Below are 26,760 nucleotides of genomic sequence, written 5' to 3' on the forward strand. Positions count from 1 at the left end.
TACACTAAAAAGAAAGGGGTAATATCCCGTGATTGCACTACAAACGATCTAAAAACAATGTAAATATGAGAGATTCCAAATATCTTTAACATGCACTCCAGGCTAAAAACCCACTTATAAAGGCACATAGTGGGGTACAACCTGGAAAAATCACATGACCACAGGTATGCACTTATTTAGAAACCATACAGTACTTGAAAATGGATTTTAAACTTATTTTGCTACTTCCTTATTTTTACTACACTGATTTTAATACATTTTCAATAATTAATTTTTTAAAAATTAAACAATTATTTATTTACACTTGATAGAACTTGTGCGTCTAACGCAAGTATGCCAGTTAATTTGCCGTCAGAGTAGAATAGAAATAAAAAAAACAATGTTTACCTGAAAGAAAAGCCAGAACTTCTCTGACTTAATTCTAAATAATTTAACCACATGTAGTAAAAAAAAAATCAATCTATAATAAAATATGTCAGCTGACCAAATTCTATCAAACATTTTATACAAAAGTTCTAGATTTATTTTTTTACCACATCAAAATCAAAATGTGCTAAATGCTTTTACTATGCTATATTTTCTCTTCCCTTATATTTATCATCGCATCATATTACCTTATCTAAAATGTGTCTCCTTCTCAGTAAGTAAATGGGTACATTCTAAGCATTCATTAATAATTCATTCAAAAACTCAAAGACAGTTGTTAAAACAAATACACGAACATACAAGTTAAAAAAAATAGACTAACAACAATAAAGGCAAATGCAAAAAATACATAATCATATAGTCCCAGAAATCTAGAGTTGGAATTGCCAATAAATCCTCTGCTTTCAGACAGAACACAAGCACCGCGGCACTTTCAATAGCTGTAAAGTCATTCAGAAGTTTCTGCTCAAATGCTGCAACACAGACCACAAGCAATCGGTTTCACTGTGTGGAGTCAGACCAGATGCGAGAGACAATTTCTGTTTTTAAATCAGTAGTGTGTGTTCAGTCTACCTCTGAGCCTACAGCATTAAACCTCCCTGCAAAGCCTATTGTCATTTAAAGTGCAGCTTTTGTACATAGCACTTCTACATCCTGGATTGACTGTGCCATTGCATTGTGTGCTGTAATGTATAATGGTGCTGATTGCAATCTTACTCTCTTACCTAAAGTGGTGTCATTTAATCTTGTTGTGGTCAGATGATGCACATTGTAATTAAATGTGTATTTTGTTTTGGTGTGTCTGCATGCAGATTCTACTCTTATTACCCGAGAAGTGATTTATTTACCAGGAAAGACAAATGAGACCAAAACATCTTGACACCCAGTTTGACAGAATTGGTTCAGAGCATCACCTACTGGTTCATATTGGAAATATTAACTCGTCACTTGTTCTTTCTTCACTCCTTTCTCCCTGCTTTTCTATCTCTCTCTCTGCAGAATATGCCAGAACATAACAATGAGCTTCAACAGCACAGACCCTGGGGTCTCCCTGACTGCCAACACATCAGCATCATTAGCTGGAGCCTTCCTCCATCCCAATGTCTACCATGGAGGAGATATTGGAGGATCCCCCTGGCCAGACTTTCATCCAGATGCTCTGGATGAGAATTCCTCCTCCGCAAGCGCACTTTTGAACCTCACCCAAGAATCTCAAAATGGAAGTAAACCAGCACACCTTGATCCCTTGGGTGGCCACCCCATGTGGCAGGTCATTCTCATTGTCTTACTGACTAGCATGCTGTCACTGGTCACCATTATTGGCAACATTCTGGTCGTGGTGTCCTTCAAGGTTAATCGCCAGCTTAAGACAGTTAATAACTACTTTTTGTTGAGCTTGGCGGTAGCGGACCTCATAATAGGAGTGATTTCCATGAACCTCTACACAGCATACCTTGTGATGGGCAGCTGGGCCATGGGAAACTGGGCGTGTGATCTGTGGTTGGCTATAGATTACGTTGCAAGTAACGCATCAGTTATGAACTTGCTGGTTATCAGCTTCGACCGCTATTTTTCAATCACTCGGCCTTTGACCTATCGGGCTAAAAGGACAACAAAAAGAGCTGGGATTATGATTGGCCTAGCCTGGTTTGTATCTCTTGTGCTGTGGGCTCCTGCCATCCTGCTGTGGCAGTACTTTGAGGGTGAAAGGACAGTGCCCTCCAACGAATGCTACATTCAGTTTCTCTCCGAACCAATTATAACCTTTTGCACAGCAATGGCAGCTTTCTACTTACCTGTTACAATTATGAGTATTCTCTACTGGCGTATATACAAGGAGACCCAGAACCGCTCTAAGGAGCTGGCTGGGTTGCAGGGTTCGGGAGGCCGTGGTAGACTTGGAGGGAGAGGTGGGAGTGGGGGAGGTAGGAAAGCTCGTTTTGTCCATCAAACAGGAAGTTCAAGAAGCTGCAGCAGCTATGAACTGACAAGATTGTCCAGGAGAAAGAGCACATGTCGAGAGCTGGTTGGTCGCTTCCACTGCTGGCCAGGGGTTCGTTCATGGAGACCTGGTAGTACCCGGCAGGCTGATGGAGATCCAGACCAAAGCAGCAGCGACAGCTGGAATAACAATGACGCTGCTGCCTCTTTGGACCACTCCGGGTCCTCGGAGGATGAGGATGGTGGTGGAAAAGAGAGGATATCGCAGAGTCATGCCATTTTTTCTATAGTTCTTAGCCTGCCTGGCATTAAGGCTGCTGTTAATTCACAGCTCACGTCATGTGAGGATTTGGATGTGGCTTCAGAGGAGGATCCACTTAGAGGAGCGGAGTACAACCGAGACAGCCTTTCTACTGTCACTACTGCCACTGTTACTCCTGAAGGTGTAAACAGCTCAGAAAACAGCTTTCACCAACACTTTTGTTCACAAAAGAATAAATCAACGTCCTCCATCAAAGACACATCAAACCAAGAAAATCTTGACGGTACAACAAAAACCACACAATCTGCCTCTAACAGCACGACTACCAGCACAGCCACCAAGCCCCCCTCAGTCCCATTGTCCTTTAAAGAAGCAGCGATAGCCAAACGTTTTGCAGCTCGAGCACGTACTCAGATCACCAAAAGGAAGCGCATGTCCTTAGTGAAGGAGAAGAAGGCAGCTCAGACTCTCAGTGCCATCCTTTTTGCTTTTATCATCACGTGGACGCCATATAACATTATGGTGCTCATCAATGCCTTCTGTCAGGATTGCATCCCAAAGACGTGGTGGGCGGTGGGGTACTGGCTGTGCTACGTCAACAGCACGGTCAACCCCATGTGCTACGCCTTGTGCAACAAGACTTTCCGTACAACTTTTAAGATGATACTGCTGTGTCATTGGGACCAGAAAAAGCAGAGGAAGCAGCAGTTCCAGCAGAGGCAATCAGTGGTCTTCCATCGGAGGATTCCCAGGGAAACGACGTAAACTACAGAAAAGGGTATTTAGTTGAAAACTAGTGGTAATTTTCATAAGATGAGGAAAGGAAACAAGCAAAACACATGTTTTGTGGAGTTTCTTCACGATGAGATCATTCATGTTGTTTCTCTGCTGATATGTCAAACACAGCGATCGTATGTGGTGGTCCTGCCGTGCGTGTTTGTGAGGTGCATCCATTTAGCAAAGCTATATGCGTGAGAAAGTCTGCGTAGCGTCACGGTCTGAGAATGAAGGTTTTCCTCAGATCTTGAAGAACTTACTTTCATTTTCCTCTTTTTTTAAAAAGAGAAAATGAGCAGAGACGGTTAAAAAAATAAAAATAGAAAAGGGCTTTTAATTGCATTGCAGTTGGAGTATTGAGGTATATTGACATAAATGGTAAGAATCTCTTAGTCACCTCTCTTCTTGTTGCTCTCTGTGGGTAGCTAGGTCTGTAATGTACAGAGTGGTTTTGCAATTCCAACAAAACTAAGTATCTGTGATATGTCACCGAAAGCCAATATTTTTTTCACAGGCTGTTCACAGGCTTCTACGTTTAACCGATTTGTCCTACAATAGTTTTGACCAGCATGTCTTTTAATGGAACCTTTGTGCATTGCCTTTTGACACAAACATAGCTTTCCCCATGTCAGGTGAAATATGAAGAAAAAAATGTTATAATTCTCTGTCTCGACTTTTAAGTCCGAAAATGAATATTATTTTTGTGATATGCATCTTTGTTTTTTTGTTTTTTTTTTTATATATTTCTGACTTTTTGAGCCAGTTTAAAAATGATTTTAAAAAATAAATAAATAAAAAATGATTGGAGATGTTAATATTTTGTGTGGAACCACAGTCAGTGAACTGCTGTTGTGTTCAATGTGATTGTTGTGTTTTTTCTATGGTGGCAACAGTAAGTACATTGGTTGTGTTTTATGTACTTTTTATGTCAAAAAAAAATTATATGAATACAGTGAGGATATTTTGCTTGTGTACATTTGGATATTTCTGACTTTATACACAATAACTGACTGCTCACGCAATGTGTCTGTTAATAAAGATGTGTGTGTTGATTTAAATTATTTCAGAAAATCATTTTTAAAGTGAACTTCAAATGAGCACTTTGTGAAAGGAACATCTTCAGAATGATAGAGCAATGGTGACATCTAGTGGTACTAGAAACTTTTATCACTATATAAAATGTGGCCAGACAAATAACACTTGAAATTATGCTAAAAGCTTTATTTGCATTTAATTATTTCATTATTTATGACTATGCTGCAAAAATACATTGAATGCAACAGATAAACTGTATAATGATTGAGTATTATCATGAAATAATATCTATGGATACATTTTCTGATCATATCTATGGATTCTGTTAGATGCTTTTATCTTACACAAAGTGTGACTTTGAAACGTGCAGAAAAAAAAGGAAACTACTTTGTTTGGTTAATGTTGTTTAGCACAACATGCAGTTTGTTGCACCTAAATATTGGAAATGCCAATGTGCTTAAATAAATCTTTTTGACAGAAGGAATCTTCTTTGTGTCATGTGGCAGAAAGTTGTTTTAATGAATAGGGGGCTTATTTATGGATTTTTAATTTGTTAAATGTATTATTGGTCAATGCAAATCAGATTGATATGCTAAAGTTAATGTGTGCCAACTTTTTTCTTTTTTCAATATGCCTGAACTTAGTAAAAAATATTAACTTGGCACTGGATCAGTTTGACAGGACACTATTATTATTATTATAAACCTGGGGCATTCAATTTCCTGCCATTCAGAAGTTGTACGCAGGATATTGGCAAATCTGAATCTCATTTGTATTCATGACTCTAGCCATTTAAGCAGTTCTTAGTATCATACAGTCTTGCAGAATATGTTCTATTGCTCCTGACACGTCCAATGTTGTATCTTTTCTTAGAATAAAGCCTTTAGTCTTGCACTTTGAAACATTTAAGTGCATGTTGTTGTTTTTTTGCAGATAACTTAGTTTTTACGAATGACGTTGGTCTACAAGTAAAATAAGACTGGGGGAAAATTGGTTTGTTTTTAGTTTAAAAAAAAGAAAGAAAAAAAACACTCACACAAATGTTTTTTTTTAACAAAAAAAAAATTTAATCTGTCAATGTTGGTGATATTTTACAGCCAAAAATGTGCATGTCAGTTTTCATTATTTTTAAAGGTTTATGATTTGTGTCGCAGTTCAAAAGTAATTTGTTATGCGGTGTATTCACTCCTAGATTACCAGTATCAAACTGTACTTGCTATCAGGTAATTTAAAGAAACCAAGCCTGCTTCAACATCTCTCCTTATATTAAAGTATAGAGTCAGTGTATGTTGATTGGTTATTTGATTTTCATTTTAAAATTCAACAATCAAGATTAAAATACAAGGTATTTTTCTTTATAAGGTTTAAATTGTTATTTTCTGTTTCTAAAAACAAAAAATGAATGAAGACAGAAACAAAAAGTAACCGGTTCTTCATAAGGTGCGGCCGGAAGTTGCCGTTGTCAAAGTAAGAGCACGTTTTTCAGGACAGTGTTGTCATAATAATAATGTTTAAAAAAAAAAAAAAGACAGAGCTGTGCCGTAGCTGTTGTGTAATATAAGTTGATGGACATGGATCAGTATATTGATTTTAGAACAAAAATAAAAGTGTGTCTCAGAGAAGACATCATTGCAGGAAAAAAAAAAAAACAGATTTTGCAGAGATTTTAGCAGATGACAAACCTTGTTTTGCCATGTCAAAAATCATGTCAGAGTAAGGTTCCAAAGACAATTTAGCCTGGGATAGAGAAAACACCAATAGGGAAGTTATATTGTGCCACTCCTGTCAGAAACAAAGCACCCTCCTCTTATGGGCTTTTACTTTGAAAAGGGCAATTTCCGTTCGCACCAGAAACAAAAAAAAAAAACATTTTTTATTTATTTATTTTTTTTTTCCGTTTTTGTAAACAGAAAACGAAAATTACCTGTTTTTAAGGTTTTATCCCTTCTTGACCCTGATTAAGAAAATTACCTTCAGTTTCAATCTTAATTTTAGAAATTTAAAATCAAATATCTTAACCTCTCGTTTTTGTTTTTTTTGTTTTGTTTTTTAATCCAAAATCTAATGACCAAAACATACACTGACCGCACTTCTACACACCGTTTCAGCCTCAGCAGCTTTAATTAGTGTAAATAAAAATTAAAAATAAAAAAATAAATGGAAATTAACGTCATCACGTACAATACGTAGTGACGTAGTCATTTTAATTTATGGTGATTTTATTATAATCCCTTACTAACTCAGGGTAAACTCCATAATAATTAAACATCTAAAAGTATTGTCTTTAAATAAATAAAAAATCAAATACATTCCCTTTTTTATTTAAAAAAAAAACAAAAAAACAATTTTAACCTTAATTTTCCTGCTAAACGCTAAGTGTTTACTAGACGCAGCTGAAACGGGTTTCTAATCAGCAGGATGGGCTGGCGCAGCACAGAACTGAATGAACTGCCCCTGTTTATCGTGTAGACACTTTTTTTTTTTTTTAAAAAATTCTAAATTAGCAACAAATGTGTATAAGTCACCAAAACCTTTAGGAGACACTTTTTACTGTTGCATTATTGTACATTGTCCCTGGATGAGGCCTGATTACAGTTAGTGGAGGGAATGTCAGACTGTTCTAATGGGAGATGACCACAAATATCAGACATGTGATGATGAGAAGTACCAACTCCATGTGACCCATGGCTAAGGAGAGGACCAGGACAAACAACGGTTTGTGTTGTTTTCGTCAGTCACAGCTGAACCACTGAGAAGACACCACTAAACAGGCAAGTACACTATCTGTATCTATAAAGTAGTAATGTATCAAAGATATTAAAGCTATGACTTACTGTTGCTAATACTTAAATTAACTTTTAAAAGAGAACATAATTATACTTTAGTTTTTTCTTCTTTTTTTTGGGGAAAACATGTATTTACAAGCTGGTGAAATTGTCTGTTACATGGGTTTAAAATGACATGGTTGTAAATGGGTTTTCGTTGTCTCTACCACGCCCATACAAGGTTTATCATACTGGACAGTCATAGACACAAAGTTAAAGTTATGAGCTGAATGAACTTTAGTTCAACAACTATTTCTCCCTAAACATTGGTGATAAATAAAGCTATTACATTGTGGAAAACCTTTTTTTCCACTTAAAAGCAAGCTCGAGAACAAGATCTACAGTTGTTATTATTTAAATGTGTTTCTTTACTTAGTTTAGTAACATTTTGTATAATTTGATAATGGGTTTTTAACAGGTATTCAATCAAAGATCAATTCAATGAATTAATAACACTGGGCAAATATTAACAACTGAGAACTTTATCAAGTTCCATATTCCTTTTTTCCTGCCATAACACACTTGTAAAAGAGATTATTAATCTTAATGTGGTTCTCCTGACTAAAATAAACAATTTTTCCCCCCTTGCTATACATAAGTACATTCGAAATGTGTTTTATTTCTTTTCGAAGAGAGTTCTTTTAGACATATTTGTAAGAATAAAAGGTTTTTCATTAATTCTCCATTAATTTGCTTGCTTTTATCAGTATAGCTATGAGTGACCAGCCTTCCTTAATAAGATGGCTTCATAAATAAAGCAATCATTTAGCAATATAGAGACACAAATGTCACATTTTTAAAATTGAATGATTGAAATAATTTTTCAAATAAAAAAGATGAGAGAAAATGGTTGGAAATAACACATGTATATAGAAAATGCAAGAATACACAAAATGCACGAGTTGTTAGTCAGCATGACCTATTTTTGACTGCATGACTCAGCTGTTAGCACACTGCCTCTCCTCTGCTGTTGTTGTGAATGCACAGGCATCCATGTGATTTTAATGTACTCTTCCTTGTTTGCTTCAGACTGCAAATTTCCGTCTCTCCTGCATTAAGCCAGAGTGGTAGGGATGCAAACCATCAATACCGTGGAGAATCAAGTTCCCTTTCTCAGAGAGAGTTTTTTTACGACCACTTTTAAAGGCAGGAGAAAGAGCAGTGTGACAAATCTCCTTCGTAAACAGCACCACACGCTACTCAATCAAGAGCAGAGCATTCTAGAGCACAGCACCAACCAGTTTTTTCCACCAACAGTCGAAAATGAACCAGGGTTGCAAACTCCAGAGCGCAAGCGACTTGCACGCTCAAACAGCAGCCCGTTATGCAAGGCAGTTGAGTTTGCAGAAGCAGATGGGGCTGAAAAGGAGGGGCAAAAAGAGAGGAAGGATCAGAGAGTGAGGGGGGGAGGAGGAGAACGAGGAGTGAGTGGTCGTGAGCCCCCGGATGTTAGTGCCAGTCTCCTCCTCCTCCCATCATCAGCATCAGTAGCACAGGGGGAAGTAGCAGCATCCTCTCAGCTGCTGTCTACTGCAGGAGGCAAACAGCAGGGATTAGCTAGCGCTGGAAGGGCGCTGACCAACAGACGATCATCATCGCAGGCAGTCAAGGAGGAAGTCCAGCATGGCCAGAGTCGACCCCAGCAGCATGGCTTGTTCGCCAAGGGTGTTCGCCTGTTGAAGAGCATGGGGAATCAGGAGGCAAAGCACAAGAAAGCAGCAGGAGATGGTGGAGCTGCAGGGGATGCTTGTAACAACGAGACAGATGAGAGAGAGGTGGACAGGAAATCCAAGAAATCCACCAGTAAATTAAAGAAAGGAGAAGAACATGGTGGAAAAAAGAAGTCCAAGAATGAGTCAAAGGGTTCAGTGTTTTCTGGCATGAAGATCAGGAAGAGTACTTCCAAAGTAAAAGGCCTGTCTAAAGTTGACATGTTGGATGATGGGATGCCAGCACACTCCAACAAGGATGGACACAACACCAGGGCAGAGGTGATTCTGTCAGGTGATGAGATGGGCATGCTGTCAGATACTGAGGGGGAATTAAGCTACCCAACTGTTCCTGGTCACCAATCTGTGGAAGAGGAAATTAGTCGAAAAACAAGTTCAGGATCCGATGCTGACCAGTATAGTTTTCACTCAGCAACAGCGGAAAATGATGACCTCCTCTCTGACATCCAGAAAGCCATACAAGACCAACATGTGGCATGTGATGACTTGCTGGAAGTAAGGACTACCTCAACCTCTGAGAGGAACACAATCCCAGAGACTCTACTTTCTAAACCGCACTTCAATTTAGACAAGGGGATTATCCCTCAACCTGCTGGCAGTGACACCAAAGTTGAAGAGACCAACAATGAGAATGGAAATGTGGAAAAAACCATATCAAGTAATTCCTCCGGTCCAGGCTCGCTTGGTGATAGTGGTCCATCATCTTCAGCTGCTGATGCAGAGAGAAGCAGTGGTAGCATCTTTCCAAAGACTAACAGCACATACAGTTTCCCAGAAACGACCACCACCACCTCTTATGAGAGCGCTGAGGAGATGGAGAATGACCTGGAAAGCCCAGATCAAGGTATTCAGGATGCAAGGAGTACCACGTTCTGTATTCCAAGTGTCCAAGTGGATCCTGTGCTGCCAGGACCAATAGGAACTCAGAAGAGTGTGAGCAGCATGGACCTGTCTGTTGACAGAGATGTAGAGGACGCTGCTAGTTATGATTTCCTGTCTCTGAGAAGGAAGAGTAGCATGTCCATCAATCTGCTGACCACAGACAGCCCTACTTCCTCTCAATCAAGACGGACATCCACCAGCTCCCCATCCACTGTAAAACTGTACCCTCCTGTCCACCCCTCCTATGTTAAGACCACCACAAGGCAGCTAACTTCACCAATAGGTTCCCCTTTCACAAGCCCTAATGTCCCAAGAAAAACAGACACCCCCACTGAACCCTACGCGTGCAGGAGGCGCAAGCAAAGGTCCTGCTCTATTGCTGGGATCAGTGGTTCAACAAACTGGACCCCTGATCTGGATGAACTCAGAGGTAATATAGGAGGAGAGGCCACATCGTCAGAGCAGGAGAGCCCTGAAAAGAGCACCACAGGTGGATCCTTTTGGACACTGGGGTCCAGGAGAGCCCACTATGGAAGACAGGGCTCCAGCAGCACAGTCCCCTATCTAGATGTCTTCTCTGGTGAGTCCACTCAACATTTGTACTTTGTTGACAGATACTGGTTAAAGACCCAAGCAACACAATAGAGGTTAAAGTCTAGTCTAAATAAAAAAAAAAAATTAAAAAAAAAAACATTTCCGTTTAAACATTATAGCCTTTGAACTTTTACTTAATAAAAAGTTTCCTCTAATAGCTGTTTCCACCTCATAGCTAGGCCATTAATTTTAGGGACCCCTGGGGTCCACAAAAAGCTCTTTAGAATGTGTGGCATATTGTTGATCATTTTATATGGGTTGTTTTATTATTATTTTATTGGGTTGTTCATATTTCATAGTTTACCCTTTTGTTTTTTTAATTTACTGTTTAATTTCTACAACCAAAATACTGAGCTGGGTTATATATCTGAACTGCTATCTAAATTACTAAAATTTCATGACAGTGGGCCAAATGGGTTTAGTGCACAGAATTACAAACACAATGCACACTTGTTAATGTTAAAGCAACAGTTTTGCATTGCATGACAAAATAAACCGGGTGGAGTAATCCATCCACTTTGTTGATTTTGTTTTAATGTCACAGTACTGCTTAACGTTTTTAATGTTAGTCATGGTCTAGTTATTGTCACTTAAAAAAATGTAGTTGACAAAAACTGACTACATAATTTTTAGTCAACAAAATGAACACTGCTCTAGTTCAGCATTTCATTCACACTTAAGAGTTTTTCTGTGTTTAAATACATCAGTTTTTTCATATGTTCTTATATATATATACTGATTTCTCTCAGTTGTTGTCAGACAAGAGACTTTTTTGAGATGGATATTAATGGATGCGTCAGGCAGCTGATACATTTTAACACTTGCTATTAACACTATTTTTCTTGTCACCCCTATTCACAGGCAGAAGGTTTGCACATAAAGGCGTTTCATTATCACATCTAAAAGTGAAGCAGGCCTTTCAAGTCATGTTTTCGGTTAATGTGTTGTTTTGTAAATTAAAGTGTTCATCTAAAATATGCACTATAATTTAGGTGAAAAAATGTGTCTTCAAATAAACCAAATTGTTCTTTTCTAAGCTCTGTTTTGTTTTTGGATCGTCTGGCTTCATTCATCAGGTCGCACTTTGTTGGACAGGCTTTGCCTGCATCATGCAGGAGAATCCAATGAAGATGAAGCTAAAGATTTGTGTCGTCGAATGTTGGTCCAAGGACTACTTCACCCCTTCACTAACAGCTCTGTGGACCCCAACTGTGACAGCCCAGTCTCACCAGTCTTCAATGTAAGATTACCAGTTTTTGCATATGACATACAAAAGGAATTATTACCTACATATTACCTATGTCTAATATTTAAGATTTTGCGTCACAATCACAAAACCTACTGCAAATGTAACCCAATATGATAATTTATTTTCATGTCTCTATTCACTGCAGTATAATTAATCTAAATACCTGAAGAGCATTGATGCATTAAGTGACTATGTTCATACATTTTTTAATTCTCCATTTGTGTAATATTCTAGAAGCTCTCAGACAGACTCATACTTGCAGGGCTTTTTCGCTCTGCAGTTCACCTCAGCTGCTGTCAGGGCCTTTCATATCAAGCTCTCCTGCAGCTGATCCATCCAGTCGTACTTCATTTGGTAAATCAAAGGTTATAAGGATATTCTATGTAACTGTCAAAACCTTTACTACCTGCAAATTATTTTTAGAAATGTTTCAATGGGCTTCTCATAGTAATGTATGTAATCCAGAGCAATATTGGCATTGCAAATACAACCTGTGTCATCCTTTTGTGTGATGATGCATGAATGCATTTATTGAAGACAAATGAAGCAGAAGCAAATGCAAGATTCTTAGGGACAGCTCTACACCATTTTTGTGTTTGGATATTTATAAATCTCATCAGCATCCTGCACAATACACAGTGTAAATAGAAATCAGGAGCCCTTCCTCTTGTATGCATTTACCCACCATGCCCTCTACTTGCACCAGTATGTCAAACACACTCATGTATTTGCATCTACAGAATGACACTCTTACAGTATGTGTTAAAGGTTTTTTTTTCCTTGCATGCTCGAATAATATCCTCTTCTTACACAGTCAGTCACACACTGGCACACACATCTGTGCTTTGGTAGACCATCTGCGTAATATGTTATGTAACAGCTACACGTGCCCTGGGCTTGGGTTGCACTTACCCAGACAATCCCCACACCCCACCCATCCTCATCAGAATTGTCCCTGATCTGCTTGGTTGAAGGCTTGGCCTGAGTCGTACATTATTCAGCCTGTCCACAGATAACCTTTTCCTGTTGAGAGTTTAGATATTGTCATTATTGCTTTCATTCTTAAAATAAATGCCTTTTTTCAAACTTATAAAACTGATTGTGAGCTACGTATTTGTATGGTTTTTCCTCTCCTACATTTTGCATGAAGTTAATTAGTGCATATACTTCATTAATTCAAAGAAATCTATTTTAGAGAAGACGTGTTCTATTGCTGATACTCATGGATGGATAAATGAGTCAACATTTCAATGTGCTGCGCATGTGAATCATTAAAAGACAGCCGTATAATGTGTATTACATTTCATTGGCATCACAATGAACATAAGAATGCTATCAACCGCTACAAAGCACATGGAGTGACATCATCCTTGAGGTGCTCCTCCAACTTGAATGGAGTCCGCCCGAGGTAAATAGAGTTGATTTAACACGATTTGGAATGGGTCGAACCTGTCGCTATACAGTCTAACGGTTGATAGTGAGAATTAAAGAGTGGAAACTAAGCAATGGCGTCCAAGGAATTGTCTGCAAACCTCTGGATTGTGTCAAGGCACAAAGCTGGAAAAAGATACAAAAGAGTTTCAGTATAATTTAAGGTCCCAGAAAGCACTCTGATCTTGATTATTGTGAAATAGAATAAGTTATGAACCTCTAGGACCCACCCTTGGTTGGACCGCCCCACAAACCTGAGCAAGCAGGGAAGAAGGACCTATCACTAAGGCAGAGCCCTGGTATTCCACTGAGGAGCTAGAAGAACCATCCAGTAGGCTAACAATTGCCAACACATCCATCATTCAGACCTTTAGAATAAAGTAGCTTGAGGAAAACTACTTACCATGAAAACACACATTGCAACCCATTTAAATTTTTCAAAAAAGCATCTTAAGAATCCCGAGGAAACAAAATAATTTCAGATGAAAACAGAAATTTAGATGTTTGGGCTGAATGGCCAGCGTCACATCTGGAGAAAAGAAGGCACTGCTCATCAACTCGCTAACGCTATTATTACTGTGAAGCATGGTGATGGTAACATCATGCTGCAGAAACTATACAGAGAGGGTTATTTTTTATACCCATGCACTTTTATACTGATTAGCTTTTTATACCCATGCACTTTTAAACGGATTAACTTTTATACCCATGCACTTTATACTGATGAACTTTTATACTGATTATTATTCCAACAGACTTTTACCGTACCTTATGTTTTTATGATAACTGTGTCCGTCTGGCTTGAATCTTTGAAGTGTCCTCAAATGTTGTTGGGAGGGACATGTGTGATTTATTGTATTTTGTGCAATGACAATAAAATGATTCTATTCTATATAAAAGCCACCATATACAAATATTATTCAGGAAAGCACACTGCAGAGTACTCTGACACACTGACGAGGACAGCGTTTAAACGACTATTACCCAAAGCAAACAGCCAATTTAACAAAGGCGTGGCATTTAATAATGTCCTTGAGTGTCCAGAGCCAAGACTTGAAACCAGTTGAACATCTTTTAAAAGACTTAAAAAGGGCTGTCCAACGCTGTTCTTCCAATCTAATTGAGCTTGAGTTGATCTGTCTTTGAAAAATAGGAGAAAATTATGGCCAAAAACAGGTGTGCCAAGCTTGTAGAGACATAATTAGGCCAAAAGTACTTTAACTAAATATTAAGCTATGGGTTTGTATACCTATATATAGAGTCGTCCTAAATCTAAAGTGTGATGACTCTAGAACAGTGGTTCTCACCTGGTCTCACCCTGGGACCCACATTTTGCCACAGCCTTTAATATGCGACCCACTTTTTTTTTTTTTTTTAGAATTCAATCAATTAATTTTAGTTTTACAAAAATCTATGTATTTTCCTGTGCAACATGCATTTCCCAGCATGCCTGCCAAAAGAAAAGTTTCTTTCAAAAAGAGACATGAGAGACATGAAGTATTTATTTATTTTTAACCAGCTGTTCGTGACCCACCCAGTATAGATCCACGACCCACTTTTGGGTCTCGACCCACCAGTTGAGAATCGCTGCTCTAGATTAAAGTTGTGTTTTTGTTTGCAGGAAGAGCAGCTGTACACGTGGGCCACTGTAGGCCTGCCAGTTTCTTCCTACCTCTGGGAACTTTACGGGGGGCGAAGCACTGGCAGAAAACACAGCCTGAGATCTCCTCTATCTGAGGCATCGACCAAGAAACCAGGAGCAATTCACTTTCAGGTTTTCCTCTCATAATTACTTTTCAGCATGTTGCCTTTTCAGCACAGAAGAAATAATGTAAAGGCAAGGAGCAAAACTTTACAAGCTTCTTGGAAAGTATATTTAAACTTTTTTTCTCAACACCCAATAAAAGTCTCAGTAATAGACCTCCTGCCTGTGGGCTGATGTATTTATCAAATGTAGTGCTACTTGGAGAGTTCTCCCATGTCAGTCAGTGATGATCAAAGATATCATTGAATATGTACTTTATTTTAAAGATATTAATTCATAGAATTTGTCATGGTTGTTTGTCTCAAACTAATTGTGTAGTTTATGCTTGAATAATGTAAAGTATAGAGATGTGTATAGAAATGAAAATGATTGCATTTAAACACTGTTTTTGATTAATGTAAGATATGTTTGTCAAAGAAAAACCCAAAACCACACCAGTATAAATAATCCTACTGAAATTCTGTCTGTGTCCAGCAGAGGTCAGGATTGATTCAAAAAGAGTTGTACTTTTTTGGAGCAAACCATTCTCTTTCCAAGAAGAGTTGAAAATTTAGGATGGCTATAATGACTGAATATTCTCCCTAAGATGTGACCACAACTGGGGAATGTGTTCTAGCAGAGTTAACTCTCCCCATGTGAGGCCCTGCGAGACTCTCTGTCTCTGGGGTCAAATCTCATGGTATTCCCTCGTCCCCACTATAACCAGCCTGGAGCCAGATGTCTGACGTCTAGACACAATGCACTTTCTTCACCCTTTTTAAATTCAAATTGTCACTTAGCTGCTTGACTTATGTGTGTGTTTTTGCTGCGTTTGGTGACATAAGCTGTCAAATTTTTCTAAGAAGATCGAGCCAAAATGTTCTGAGACAGGGGAAAAAACACAAAGAAGTAACACACACACACGTGCAGTTTTGTACAATATACATTTTATGATGATAACATTTTCCTTTCTGTTTTTTGGTCCTCTGGCAGACAGAAACCAGCAGGTTGAAGTCAGGTCAGTCGTCCTCTGAGGATGAAGTTTCTCTTATCCCACAGCTGGAAAAAACCATTGATGACCTGCAGATTAAGATTGCCAACCTGCAAGGCCAGCAGGTCTCCCTGACCCTGGGCAATGGGGATCATAAAGATGTCCTGGGTGAAGCCAACCACAAAGTCTCACAAACAACAAACAAACTGCTGGGGAAAATGAGCCAAGATGTGTCTGTGCAGACGTCCCCAGAGCAGGAAAGCTTTAAGCTTGACGCGCCTTTGAGCAAAGGTCCTGGCAGCTCGTTGTCCTTGGTTTCATCCACCATCACTAAAACTACAGAAAGCTTTGTTTGCACCTGCCAGCAGAGGCAGCAGAGCACCTCCCATCCAGGTCCTCCTCCCCCTCCACCAGCACCCCCATTACCCAATGCTGCCCCCCCACCACCTCCCCCTCCTCCCCCTCCTTTACCCGGGCTCGGTCCCTGTCCACCGCCTCCCCCTCCTCCTCCACCTCCTGGTTTTGGGCCTCCACCACCTCCTCCTCCGCCGCCATGCACTGGCCCACCTCCACCACCCCCTCCACCCGGTATGGGCCCCCCTCCTCCACCGCCACCCCCAGGCTTTGGGCCTCCACCACCACCAGGCCCCGTGCCCGCTACTACCATGGTCCAGGAAGCTACCCCAGCCAAGGCGCTGATTGAGCCCCCCAAGCCAATGAAGCCTCTCTACTGGACACGCATACAGCTGCATGCTAAAAAGTAAGCATATTCTGGAGAAAGCAAAGATAGATATGGATCATTTGCGCAGAGGTATTTTGTGAACAGTAGAGATTTGAGAGGAAGCTTGTCCACTCGAGATAAAGATCGGCCACATGCTGTGACAGTAATTGAGATGCTAACTTTGTGGAAAATAAAAGTGATGCAGTCCAGGCATCGTGGCTGGTAGAGAATTGACTTGAACCTGGTTTTCTTTCTATATTAGGGCTTAAAAAACTGTGGCTGAATAAATAGACTGCTAGATTTACCTAATCGTTAAGGAACTTCATCCTGAATTGTGATAGATTTGTCAGCATCTGAATAAGACAAGTATAAAACTTAAGATGACAAATGGGTTTCTATAAAATTGGGGAAGAATGTCAGTACAAATGTTAAAAAATACCCAATTTGATGAAAAGAACACTATGCAGCTGAAGTGTACCACAAATGCTTTTAAAGCAGTAAATGGAAAAAATAATCATCTCCAATGTTAACATTTTTCTTTCCCCCCCATTATCAGACACTCAGACTCACTGGTGTGGGAAAAAATTGAGGAACCTACCCTGGATTTTGAAGAATTTGTGGAACTATTCTCCAAGAGTGCTGTTAAGGAGAAGAAGAAGCCCATTTCAGACACAATCAGCAAATCCAAGGCAAAACAGGTACAGTGTGCTTCATGTCTGTGATACTGTGTGTTTGTGTATCACTGAAGACATCTTGTTCCATCTGATAAGTTTAGTATCTGTATTCCCCTCCGCCATAGGATTTGGCACAACAAAGTGCAATCCCTTCTTGACTCTCATCACTCTAACTCCACTGATGCACCGATTTATTTAAATTCCCCACACCATTGCTCTCTGGCTTTGAGGGACAGGAGGAACTGTTGCAGCCAGACAGTTATTATGTGGTGTGAGCTCTGGCTCCCACCGACTCCCCTGTGACTAGCCAGTGGCATAAAGCCAGGGTTTTGTGTGCGGTCAGGAAACCTCACAACAGTGATGACTGGTCAGAGAAACAGGGAGCAAAGCAGAGGAAAATGAAAGGTTGAGGAGGAAGAAGCCTGGGAGTTGTATTTCACAATGCGGTTCCTCCCATTGTGCTTTCTGGATGACTTAGATTAGTAGACAGGCTATTTCCCACCCCAGTGCCCCTCATGTCACTTCATCAATCTCCGTTAGTCCATTTGCAATTGAAAGCTAACCATGTCTGGACTTTTGTCAATATAGCTTTAGAGGCATATGAAAAAACACAGATAATTTATTGGAGTGTGTTCAACAGAAAAACCTATATAAGGCAAAGAAAATGTTTACTTCAGGCTCTTGCAAGACTGCGACATCTTCACAAAAGTCCAAAAAATGTTCCAGTCATCCTTTTCTAAATTATAGATGGATATACTTTATTTATCCCCATAGAGTTTCCCAAAACTACTGAAAATCCTTCATTTGAATAATTGTTAACACAGTAATCAAACCTTTATTACTTTGCCAAGGAGGTAATATTTTCACTGGTGTTAATTGATTTATTCTTTTGTTAGCAGGATTATGTCAAAAGTATGAATTGGATTTTGACAACATTTTGACCAAAGATAGACCATATGCAATGGAAGATTGCATACATTTTTAGAGGGATGCAGATCAAATTACTTATTATGGATCAGTTTAAAAAATATATATATATGTATATATACTGTATATCTCCTCATTGGTGAATTTCAAAATCCATACCTTTGTTCATATTTAACTGATCTTCATGTTTATTAGGAAACATTAAGCAATAGACATTTTTTCGTGACAGTAGATTTTATGGGATTTTTTTTTGTGACGATGTGTAAGGATGAGGTTGTCACAAAATTTAGTGAGATACGGTTAGATAACTGCCAATATCTGGCAAAGAGGATAATTGGTGCTAGACAGAGGTTTTATTTTTTTTCATCTGTTTTTCCAGATGAAAACCTTAAAAAAACCTTTAAAATGTGATCGTAAGTGTCTGATTTTACAACCCAAACCAAGTATACCAATATATATACATGTGAGACTAACAAAAGCAAATGAATAACAAAAACATTCTAGCAGGCTAAGAAAGTTTACTCTTGACTAGAAAAAAGACATGCATGAAATTGTGAATTCAACACCTATTTTTATTTTTAAAGCTGGAATTAGCTGTGTTGACACTATGTTGTTTGGAGCTGTCAGAAAGTTACCAAAAGCCAAAAAGCAATTCCTTTGATCTACATTTTTTTTTTTTTTTTTTTTTTTGTCTATTCCGGTCGATATTTTGAACGATGTCATGAATATCGGTTCCCAAACAAACTCCTGAAGCAATTTCTTTTCACAGTTTTGGTAAATTGTTAGTCAGAACAATAAGGGCAAGTGTTGGATGATTGCTGCAGAAGAGTTCAGTGAAATTCTCCCAGAATAGAATTGGTGCTGAAAATATTGAACCAAAAAGGCTCCTTAAAACCAAACACGTAACAGTGACTGAATTTCCCATCTCAAGTGGAACCCATAAGATTGATTACATTCCTTCTTACCAGCAGCTATTCCCATCTTCATTAAATTCATCTGTTTTACTAATGAGATGATGGAAGTGCTACTGAGTGACCACTAGAGAGAAGGTTTGACGTCAGTACCTGTTCATTCCAAAGGCCCCGTGCTGACGTAAGTGTTGGAATTTGGGGAAAAGTAAATCTTGACTCACGGTCAAGTGTTACCTGCAGTAGCGTTAGTGGATTTCTGCCTTATCGCTACTTTTTTATTGATAGAGGTATAATCATTGAGCAGATGGGCTGCAGAAAGTTGCTATGTGGAATAACATAGTGCTATTTACTTCCCTTAGAAACGAATGCCTTTATACTTGAGGTTAGGAGTTCCTAAAGACCAATGCTATAAACTGTTATGAGGTTTCGCTCAATTTGTTTTTGAAATACTGCAGAAAAACAAGAGAGCTTTCATTTTATTACAACTGACAACAATACCCAATGGTGTTGAAATTTAATACAGAAGAAAATAGGAAAGGGACAGAGATGGCTAAAGCCTTGCTGGCAGAGGTGTGAAGAGTTTGCTTGTTGTTTAGCAAGTGTTGTCTGTCGCTAGGTACAAGTAAGTAAGGAGTCAAATCCTTAAATCCTTGTCCTCTGCTGATAGCTTGTACAATACCACCACAGCACTGAGATGTCAATTCATAGTAAGAGCATGATCTATTGATTGGTACATGATGTCTGCATCAAGTGTCAAGTATGTTTTTAATGTTGGTCAGCTTTGATCACTAGTTTTAATCTGACTCAGTTCGTGATTAGCTTCAATAAAACTTGGATCATGAAAGTTGTTTTGGGGCTCTTTTGGGAAAACAATTTGTACCTCCAATGATTGCCTCAAATTTAGAGTGCCGAGAATGTTGTAACTTCATACTGTGGCAACCGGCAATAGAGAATATTTTAATAGATCAAAGCAAACGGCATACAATTGATATGTCTTCTGCAATTGAAAGAAAACCATGGATCTAAACACATGCCTTTAGTTATTTATCTTTTTTTATAAACTATGCACTGGATAGTTCTGTGTTTTGTGGAAAAGAATGCTCAATAATAGATTGTTGTTGCTGTTGCTCAAACAGCTGTACTTTGACTTTCTTCAAGAAATACCTTAATTTTTTAACAAATAAGGAACTTTCTCCAACATTTTTCAAAATTGCTCTGTGTTTAATGTCTATTTATGAAATACGACTAGCTAGCAATGCTAGCTAGCTATCTCAGGCCTAAATGTGGAAGTCACCTTGTATGGTATGGTTTCCCAATTAGTTTGCCCGTTGAGTTATTGTTAAGATGGGGAAATGGACAGCCAATATCTGGGGATATAATTTCCTGTGTGTGAGTTTTGTGGGCTTGTGATCTGGTTCAGATGAAAACATCTTTGTGGATCACCAGTAAGCTACTGGCTTCCTGTCTTGTTGTCTCTTCACTGCAGCCCAGTGCACATTTCTGCCTACTCAGGAGAACTGTGGCTCATAACCGCCCCCTTCCATACAGTTTTTCAAGCATGATAACAATTCAGGCTTGTTATCCCTCTCTGGACATCTGCATTAAGTGGAAGCTGTTGTAGTAGTACAGATAACATTTGCATGTCCTGCAGTTTTTACCGTAATCTAGATTTTCTTAAGGCATTAGCTTTTTATGGCAGTGGCCTACTTTTCTATTTGTTCAATACCAGTCTAATTCAGTGTTACTAATAAATACTTTCCTGGACTATAAAAAAAACATGGAGTAGCAAGAACAGTACTCCCTTCTCACAGAGAGGGGTCAAACAGTTTGGATCCTACAACTGTGTTCCCCAATCTTTTTGTCAACACGGGTCATTTTAATCCCATCACTCGATGGGAGTAGTAGAAGTTGTCCACCAAGCTTTCTTCTCCAAGAAGTTTCCCAGACTTGCTTGTTTTTAATCACTTGTCAAAAAGAAGGAAGATGTACGCAGTTGGAAGATCTGGAAAAATGTATTCATCATCATAACTCGGACAAACAGCATTATAATTTTCCTAGTTTATGTAATACTGAAATGTTCTCAGACCGATCAGAACAAACAGGACTGATGTTTATTTCCTTTTGCTCAAGCTGGACCATGAAGGTTTTGTCTTTTTGTGTTTCTGTGTTCCCATCTTGATTATAATGGCCTATAATGATAAGCTTCTTGTAAATATCTTCTCTTAGGTGGTGAAGCTTCTGAGCAACAAGCGTTCACAAGCTGTAGGTATCCTGATGTCCAGCATTCACCTTGATATGAAGGACATTCAGAATGGTAAGTTCAATCATGTAGCTAAAAGATTTATGAATTAAATTATTATTGAACGATATCTAACAATGTCAAACAGCAAGTTCAACCACACCCTATGATTGTGGATGCTTCTGTGGCACCGTATAAAAAATTGATGGAGTTAGTTTTTAAGGTTTGGTTGTACTATACCACACACAAAGATTTGGATAGTACATGTGATGGTTTTATTATTTTGACACCAGTGGTAGAGCGAGTCACCCAATAACCGAAGGGTTAGGGGTTTGAATTCTGCTCTCTCCAAGTCATTGTTGTTGAGTCCTTGGGCAAGGCTCTTTACCAATATTGCCTTGTATGAATTGGTATGAATTTTGCATGAATGTTGGTGGTGATCAGAGGGGCCGTAGGCTTCTGTAGCTTTCCACCACTGGTATGACTGATGTGAGTAACTGGTGTGAATGAATCTGTATGTGCTTTGAGTTTCCTCGAAAAAAGCACAATATAAATCCAAGCCATTATTATTATTATTATTATAGTGAGGAGGACACTTTACAGCAATTTTTCCTTTTTTAGATGCAAAATCTTCTACAATGATTCTAGTAGAACATGCTCACTTGTTGCCTAAACAGCAGCCATGTTAGGAGATAATAAGAGTTAATCACATCCTCTGTATGCTTTGAATCACTGTAGCCACAGTCCTTCTGCTAACCTAAGCTAAGCCTTCTGTCTCGTAGATGGAGCCTCTGTCTTTAAACCTTACTTAATGGCAGCTCTCACTAATGTAATCTCTCTCAGTCTCATTTCTCTGTCACATCCATTCACTGCACCCTGCTTTTTGTTGTGCAATGTGCGCTGCTTTGGAGGGTTTACTTAAAGTCAGAGTTTCCCTATCTTTACACCAAGCAACTTGACCTTTACTTGTATCTTATTTAGAAACATGTACATGTGTAGCTTACAATGATACTTTTTCCTCATCTGAACCATTTAAACCTTCTCTTTGCTTTTATGAACATTCATAAAGCAATTAATGGATTTTTGGACATTTTGTATCATAAAACTCTAAACTTAAATAAGAATGTATTTGTGAAAACATAATTTGGTGATTAAGGGTGAACAATACTTAGTCTATGCCACATTTACATCATATCCTGTTCTTTTTGTTAATCCAAGGTCATTATCAAATTATGTTAACCACAATTCATCCATTTGAATGGCTGAATAGTACACAGTAATGTAAAATAATATAATTATAAAAATATAATTTGGTTTGATTGTTGAGCATTGCATTTAAAATAGCTTTGGATTGCCATGTTTGTTGAGAATGGGGAAAACGGCTGAGCAAAACATTTTATGGGATCAATGGTAATTGTGTGTCTACTTGTGTAAGCCTGAGCAACGTGTTGCTTTAGGATTTTACAAGCCAAGATTCTTTGATAGACCTCTGAGAGAAAAAATGTTCAATGATTGACGTCATTGCCAATGCAATGCAATTAGTTTATCACCACAAGTCCAAATGTTGCAAGGGTTTTGTGTTACTTTTTGTGTATTTCTTTTGTTTTGCTCTTGCGCAATCTCACCCGTCTAACAAACTTACATCTTACCTAGCAATCCACATCTTTTATTCTCTGTGGCTTTCTGGTTCTCTTTGATGAGTTGTCACCATCTTGTCCAAAAAGCTTTGTAAGAGGGAAATCACTCTGGAATGATGATGGGAACTGACGGTCTTCCTGTTTTAGTTAGTCTCTGATTGCAGTCTTTGCTCATTCATCTGTCTAAAAACTCTGCCTTTCGTCATTGCTTTCCATTCAATCATCATGCAAAAGAGCTATATTAATTTCAAAAAGCATGAGTGGTAAGTGGGTTACACAGAAATAAATGCACACCACAGAACCCTGCAAACTAGAATCATGGATATCTTTGGAATATGCTGCATTGCATCCATTTCGAGTCAGTGTGAGGGGACCTGAGGGCAACTCTCATCAGTCCTGCTATTTGTCTTTTCTGTTTGGACAGCTTTGCACTAGTACAAATTTTCCACTAATTAGAGACTTTATAGCCAGCATAGTTTTTAACACTTTAGTCACACAACAAGTATTCCCTGGGTTCAAGTCCTGTGCATGATCATGCCTGGAGTTTGCAAGTTCTCCCTCTTGCTTTTGGGTGACAGTTTTGAGTATTTCAATTCTTAAAAAATGCATGGCATGTTGAATGTTTACTAAATTGCTGCTATAAGGCCTATAGTATTATATCTTAGAATCCAAAAGAACTACTTTGAAAATTCTTTAGGCAACCAATGTTGTTGTTTTCCTGTTTCATTGGAGATTTTGGATGAATATCACACAAGGACAAGATGTTTACCAAAGGCCTTTTAATACGCTCTCACTGTGGTAAATCAGTTTTATTTCCTTTTAATTCTGTTATGAAAACAATAGCTATTAAACGTCTTCATCACTCCGATGGACACGTCTTTCTTCAACACAGAAATCTGTGATTTAGCCGTGTTAGTGTTATTATGGCCCAGTTGCTCAGTGAGAAGTCAACACATATTATTATTATTATCGTTGCAGCTGTTATTTCAGACAGTGTGCCTGTCTGATTGGCCGCTTCCATGAAGAGTATTTTGTTTGGTCACTGTAGTGAGTGGTGGTTTCAGACACCATGCTGGGGTTGAATGCAGTATAACCAGGAAAGACCATTTTGGTAATAAATTACACATGTCACTCAGGGCCGGTTTTAGGCAGGCATATATGAGAGGGCAGTCAGAAATGTGAAGGAGGCATCATATGTACACATCATGCTCCAGCATTTTGTTTCCACTGTGCTTATAGTAACAGTGTTTTCTTCATTGAATTGGGTTGTTAGCTATGTGTCCAACCCCAGCCTAAGCAAAGCAAGACACCTCAGTGTGCTTTACATGATCAAAAAGTGCAACAACATAACATTAAAGTCGGCAACAAAAAAGAAACATTTAAAATCATCAGTAAAAAACCTTTAAATACATCAACAAACGTATTACATCAACAACATGACCAAAAATATCCCTCTCAATCATATGCAGTAGAGAAAAAAATTTGATTTAAAAATGTTCACATTGGATACTGACTTCAGCTCTGCTGGCAGTTTGTTCCACTTCTTTGCAGCATAACAACTAAAAACAGCATAACCATGTTTACTGTGAGCTCTGGGCTCCACTATCTGTCCATAGATCTGAGAGACCTGCTGGATTCATACCTGACTAACATCTCAATGATGTATTCTGGACCAAACCCATTCACAGATTTATACACCAGCAGCAGAACTTTACAGTCTATTCTGAGGCTGACTGGGAGCCAGTGTATTTTAAAACAGGAGTAATATGTTTTGACCTCTTTCTTCTGGTTCAGACCCAAGCTGCTGCGTTCTGAACTAGCTCTAGCTGTTTGATGCTCTTTTGGGGGATTCCTGTTAGAAGACCATTACAATAGTCCAGTCTGCTGGAGATAAAAGCATGGACCAGTTTCTCCTGATCTCCTGAACCTAGAGAAGTGGATTGCACTTAGTCAGGCCTCTAACTTCAGACCAGTCCAACTTGGGTGTCCCACCTGGAGGCTATGCTCCTGCTGGTGTAACTCTTAAGGTCACTGAGTCAAGCAAACCCTGACCACAATAAGGTGGTAATCCCTCAAGAGGAGAAATAAAATAAAATATCCTTCATTCAAATTTTATCAACCAACAACTTAACATATATTTTAACTGGATGATCACTCTGGTGGCTCTCTCTCTGCCCTCTCTCACCTCCTCCCCCTGCTCATTCACATCTTCGACGCAAGATATAATGGGAGCTTCCACCTGCTCCAGAGTCTCATACTGTAAACTCATCCCCAGGTTGCGTCTAGCCCAGAATGAGGCTGTCTGGAAGGAGTCTTGCTAGTCTGCTGTGGGCATGCCCAGGAGGGCTTCAAACTTAGCTTCCATGGCCACCGTGTAGTGGTCCTGGAGGATGAGCATGGTGGTGTGTTCTCAGTTTTTAGCATTCCCAGTAATTAATGTTTGTGTTTTATTACAGGGGCTGGCAGGTTTATTAAAGGTGAATAAATGATTAGTCAGCCTCTGAATTGTGGGAGGGGTCTTAGAGGCTGAAACATTCTTTAGATGGTGGGCCAGTTTTATTATTTTATAAATAACACGCAAAGCCTGGGTCATCAGACTGTGGTTTATCATCCCTGGTGTTGTGAGGGGGGGTGTGCGCAGTGCTTGGTGCCTTGTAGAGCAGCGCCGTGGCTGCGCGTGTCCCGTGGGTCCAAAAATTGTGGCTGAAAGCCTGGCTCTCTGTAGCCGTGTGTAGCACGGCGATGTTTGTCACGGTCCTGGCGGTAGGAGACCATCGTCCACCCACCATCATATCCCCGTCTACCCATAACAGGAGTAAAACAGCCAAAAGGAAGAAAAAGCAAGCCGATAACACAAAGTTTTGGTCCTTAAAAGGACCTTCTACAGGCAGGCTTTCTTGCTAATACACATGTAAAAACTTGCAGGAACAAAGAGTATTAGATGCGTCTCTCATGAAATCTGAGCACGGAGTAAGGAATCATAGTCTTTGATTTGAGGGGGCAAGACATTTATTTGCCCCTGCGTAGAGCCAGCCCCAAAGTCACTGTGATAATATGGCTTTCTCCCATGTTTTTGATGATATAACTTCTCAAATTAAACCAGCCAGCCTGACTCCAGTTTCAAATGCAATGAAAAGCAAATGTTATATTAGAGAAGAGAGGGTCATGTGTTCAAGGGATCCTCTGATATAAGGAAGTTTGTTCTGTAGTATATTAGAAAGTGGAGGTCCGATAGCTCAGCAGATTGAAGAACTTGTAGCACAACAATCGGACCGCAGTATCGAAGAATAAACATCAGAACTTACTCAGTCGGCACAGCAGTCTTTGTAGCCCTTCTCACCAGTGGTTTTTCTTTTAGCTCGATATTTCATACAAGAGTTTAGAATCTTTTCTGTGCTGCAAAAACTTGTATCCAATATACCCTCAACTGCTTTGCTTGGATCTGTCCTTTTACTCTTTGGGTACTGGGTGGCTGAATTATCCATTATAGTCCTTTTGGTTTATTATTTCTTTCTGCTGCTTCTTTTTTTTTAAAAGGCCCTTTTTCTTAAACCAATTAGTTGTCTTTGATGCAAAAATGATTTACCAGTTTGACTGTTGTTTTCTGCACAATTGACAGTTTTTGTGTTTTATTGTGAGTCAATTGAGTTCTGTAAAGTGTAGCCTTTTTCTAAAAGTTCCCTTGAAGAAAACCATTAAAAACCTTTAGACTTTAAACGCAGGTAAAGCGCAAACTGTGTCAGGCTATCTGACAAAGGCATTCC

The 26,760-nt window shown here is 39.1% G+C and overlaps 2 protein-coding genes across 8 annotated transcripts in view; both read left to right on the forward strand.

Annotated features, from left to right (window-relative positions):
• The window catches only part of chrm3a (cholinergic receptor, muscarinic 3a), a 97,865-nt gene extending 92,730 nt beyond the window's left edge, over positions 1–5,135 (forward strand). For all 5 annotated transcript variants that reach the window (XM_028469532.1, XM_028469530.1, XM_028469531.1 and 2 more), the window contains one exon: positions 1,426–5,135. In XM_028469532.1, the coding sequence (XP_028325333.1) occupies positions 1,445–3,394 (1,950 nt within the window). In that variant the 5' untranslated portion in view covers positions 1,426–1,444 and the 3' untranslated portion in view covers positions 3,395–5,135. The remainder of the gene's footprint in view (positions 1–1,425) is intronic.
• Positions 5,136–7,035: 1,900 nt separating this feature from the next.
• The window catches only part of fmn2a (formin 2a), a 41,954-nt gene continuing 22,229 nt past the window's right edge, over positions 7,036–26,760 (forward strand). For all 3 annotated transcript variants that reach the window (XM_028469422.1, XM_028469423.1, XM_028469424.1), the window contains exons 1-7: positions 7,036–7,212; positions 8,296–10,458; positions 11,549–11,712; positions 14,774–14,926; positions 15,890–16,647; positions 17,165–17,306; positions 21,347–21,434. In XM_028469422.1, coding sequence (XP_028325223.1) covers positions 8,340–10,458; positions 11,549–11,712; positions 14,774–14,926; positions 15,890–16,647; positions 17,165–17,306; positions 21,347–21,434 — 3,424 coding nt within the window. In that variant the 5' untranslated portion in view covers positions 7,036–7,212; positions 8,296–8,339. The remainder of the gene's footprint in view (positions 7,213–8,295; positions 10,459–11,548; positions 11,713–14,773; positions 14,927–15,889; positions 16,648–17,164; positions 17,307–21,346; positions 21,435–26,760) is intronic.

This window comes from Gouania willdenowi, chromosome 15 (assembly GCF_900634775.1).
Source record: "Gouania willdenowi chromosome 15, fGouWil2.1, whole genome shotgun sequence".
NCBI lineage: Eukaryota > Metazoa > Chordata > Actinopteri > Blenniiformes > Gobiesocidae > Gouania > Gouania willdenowi.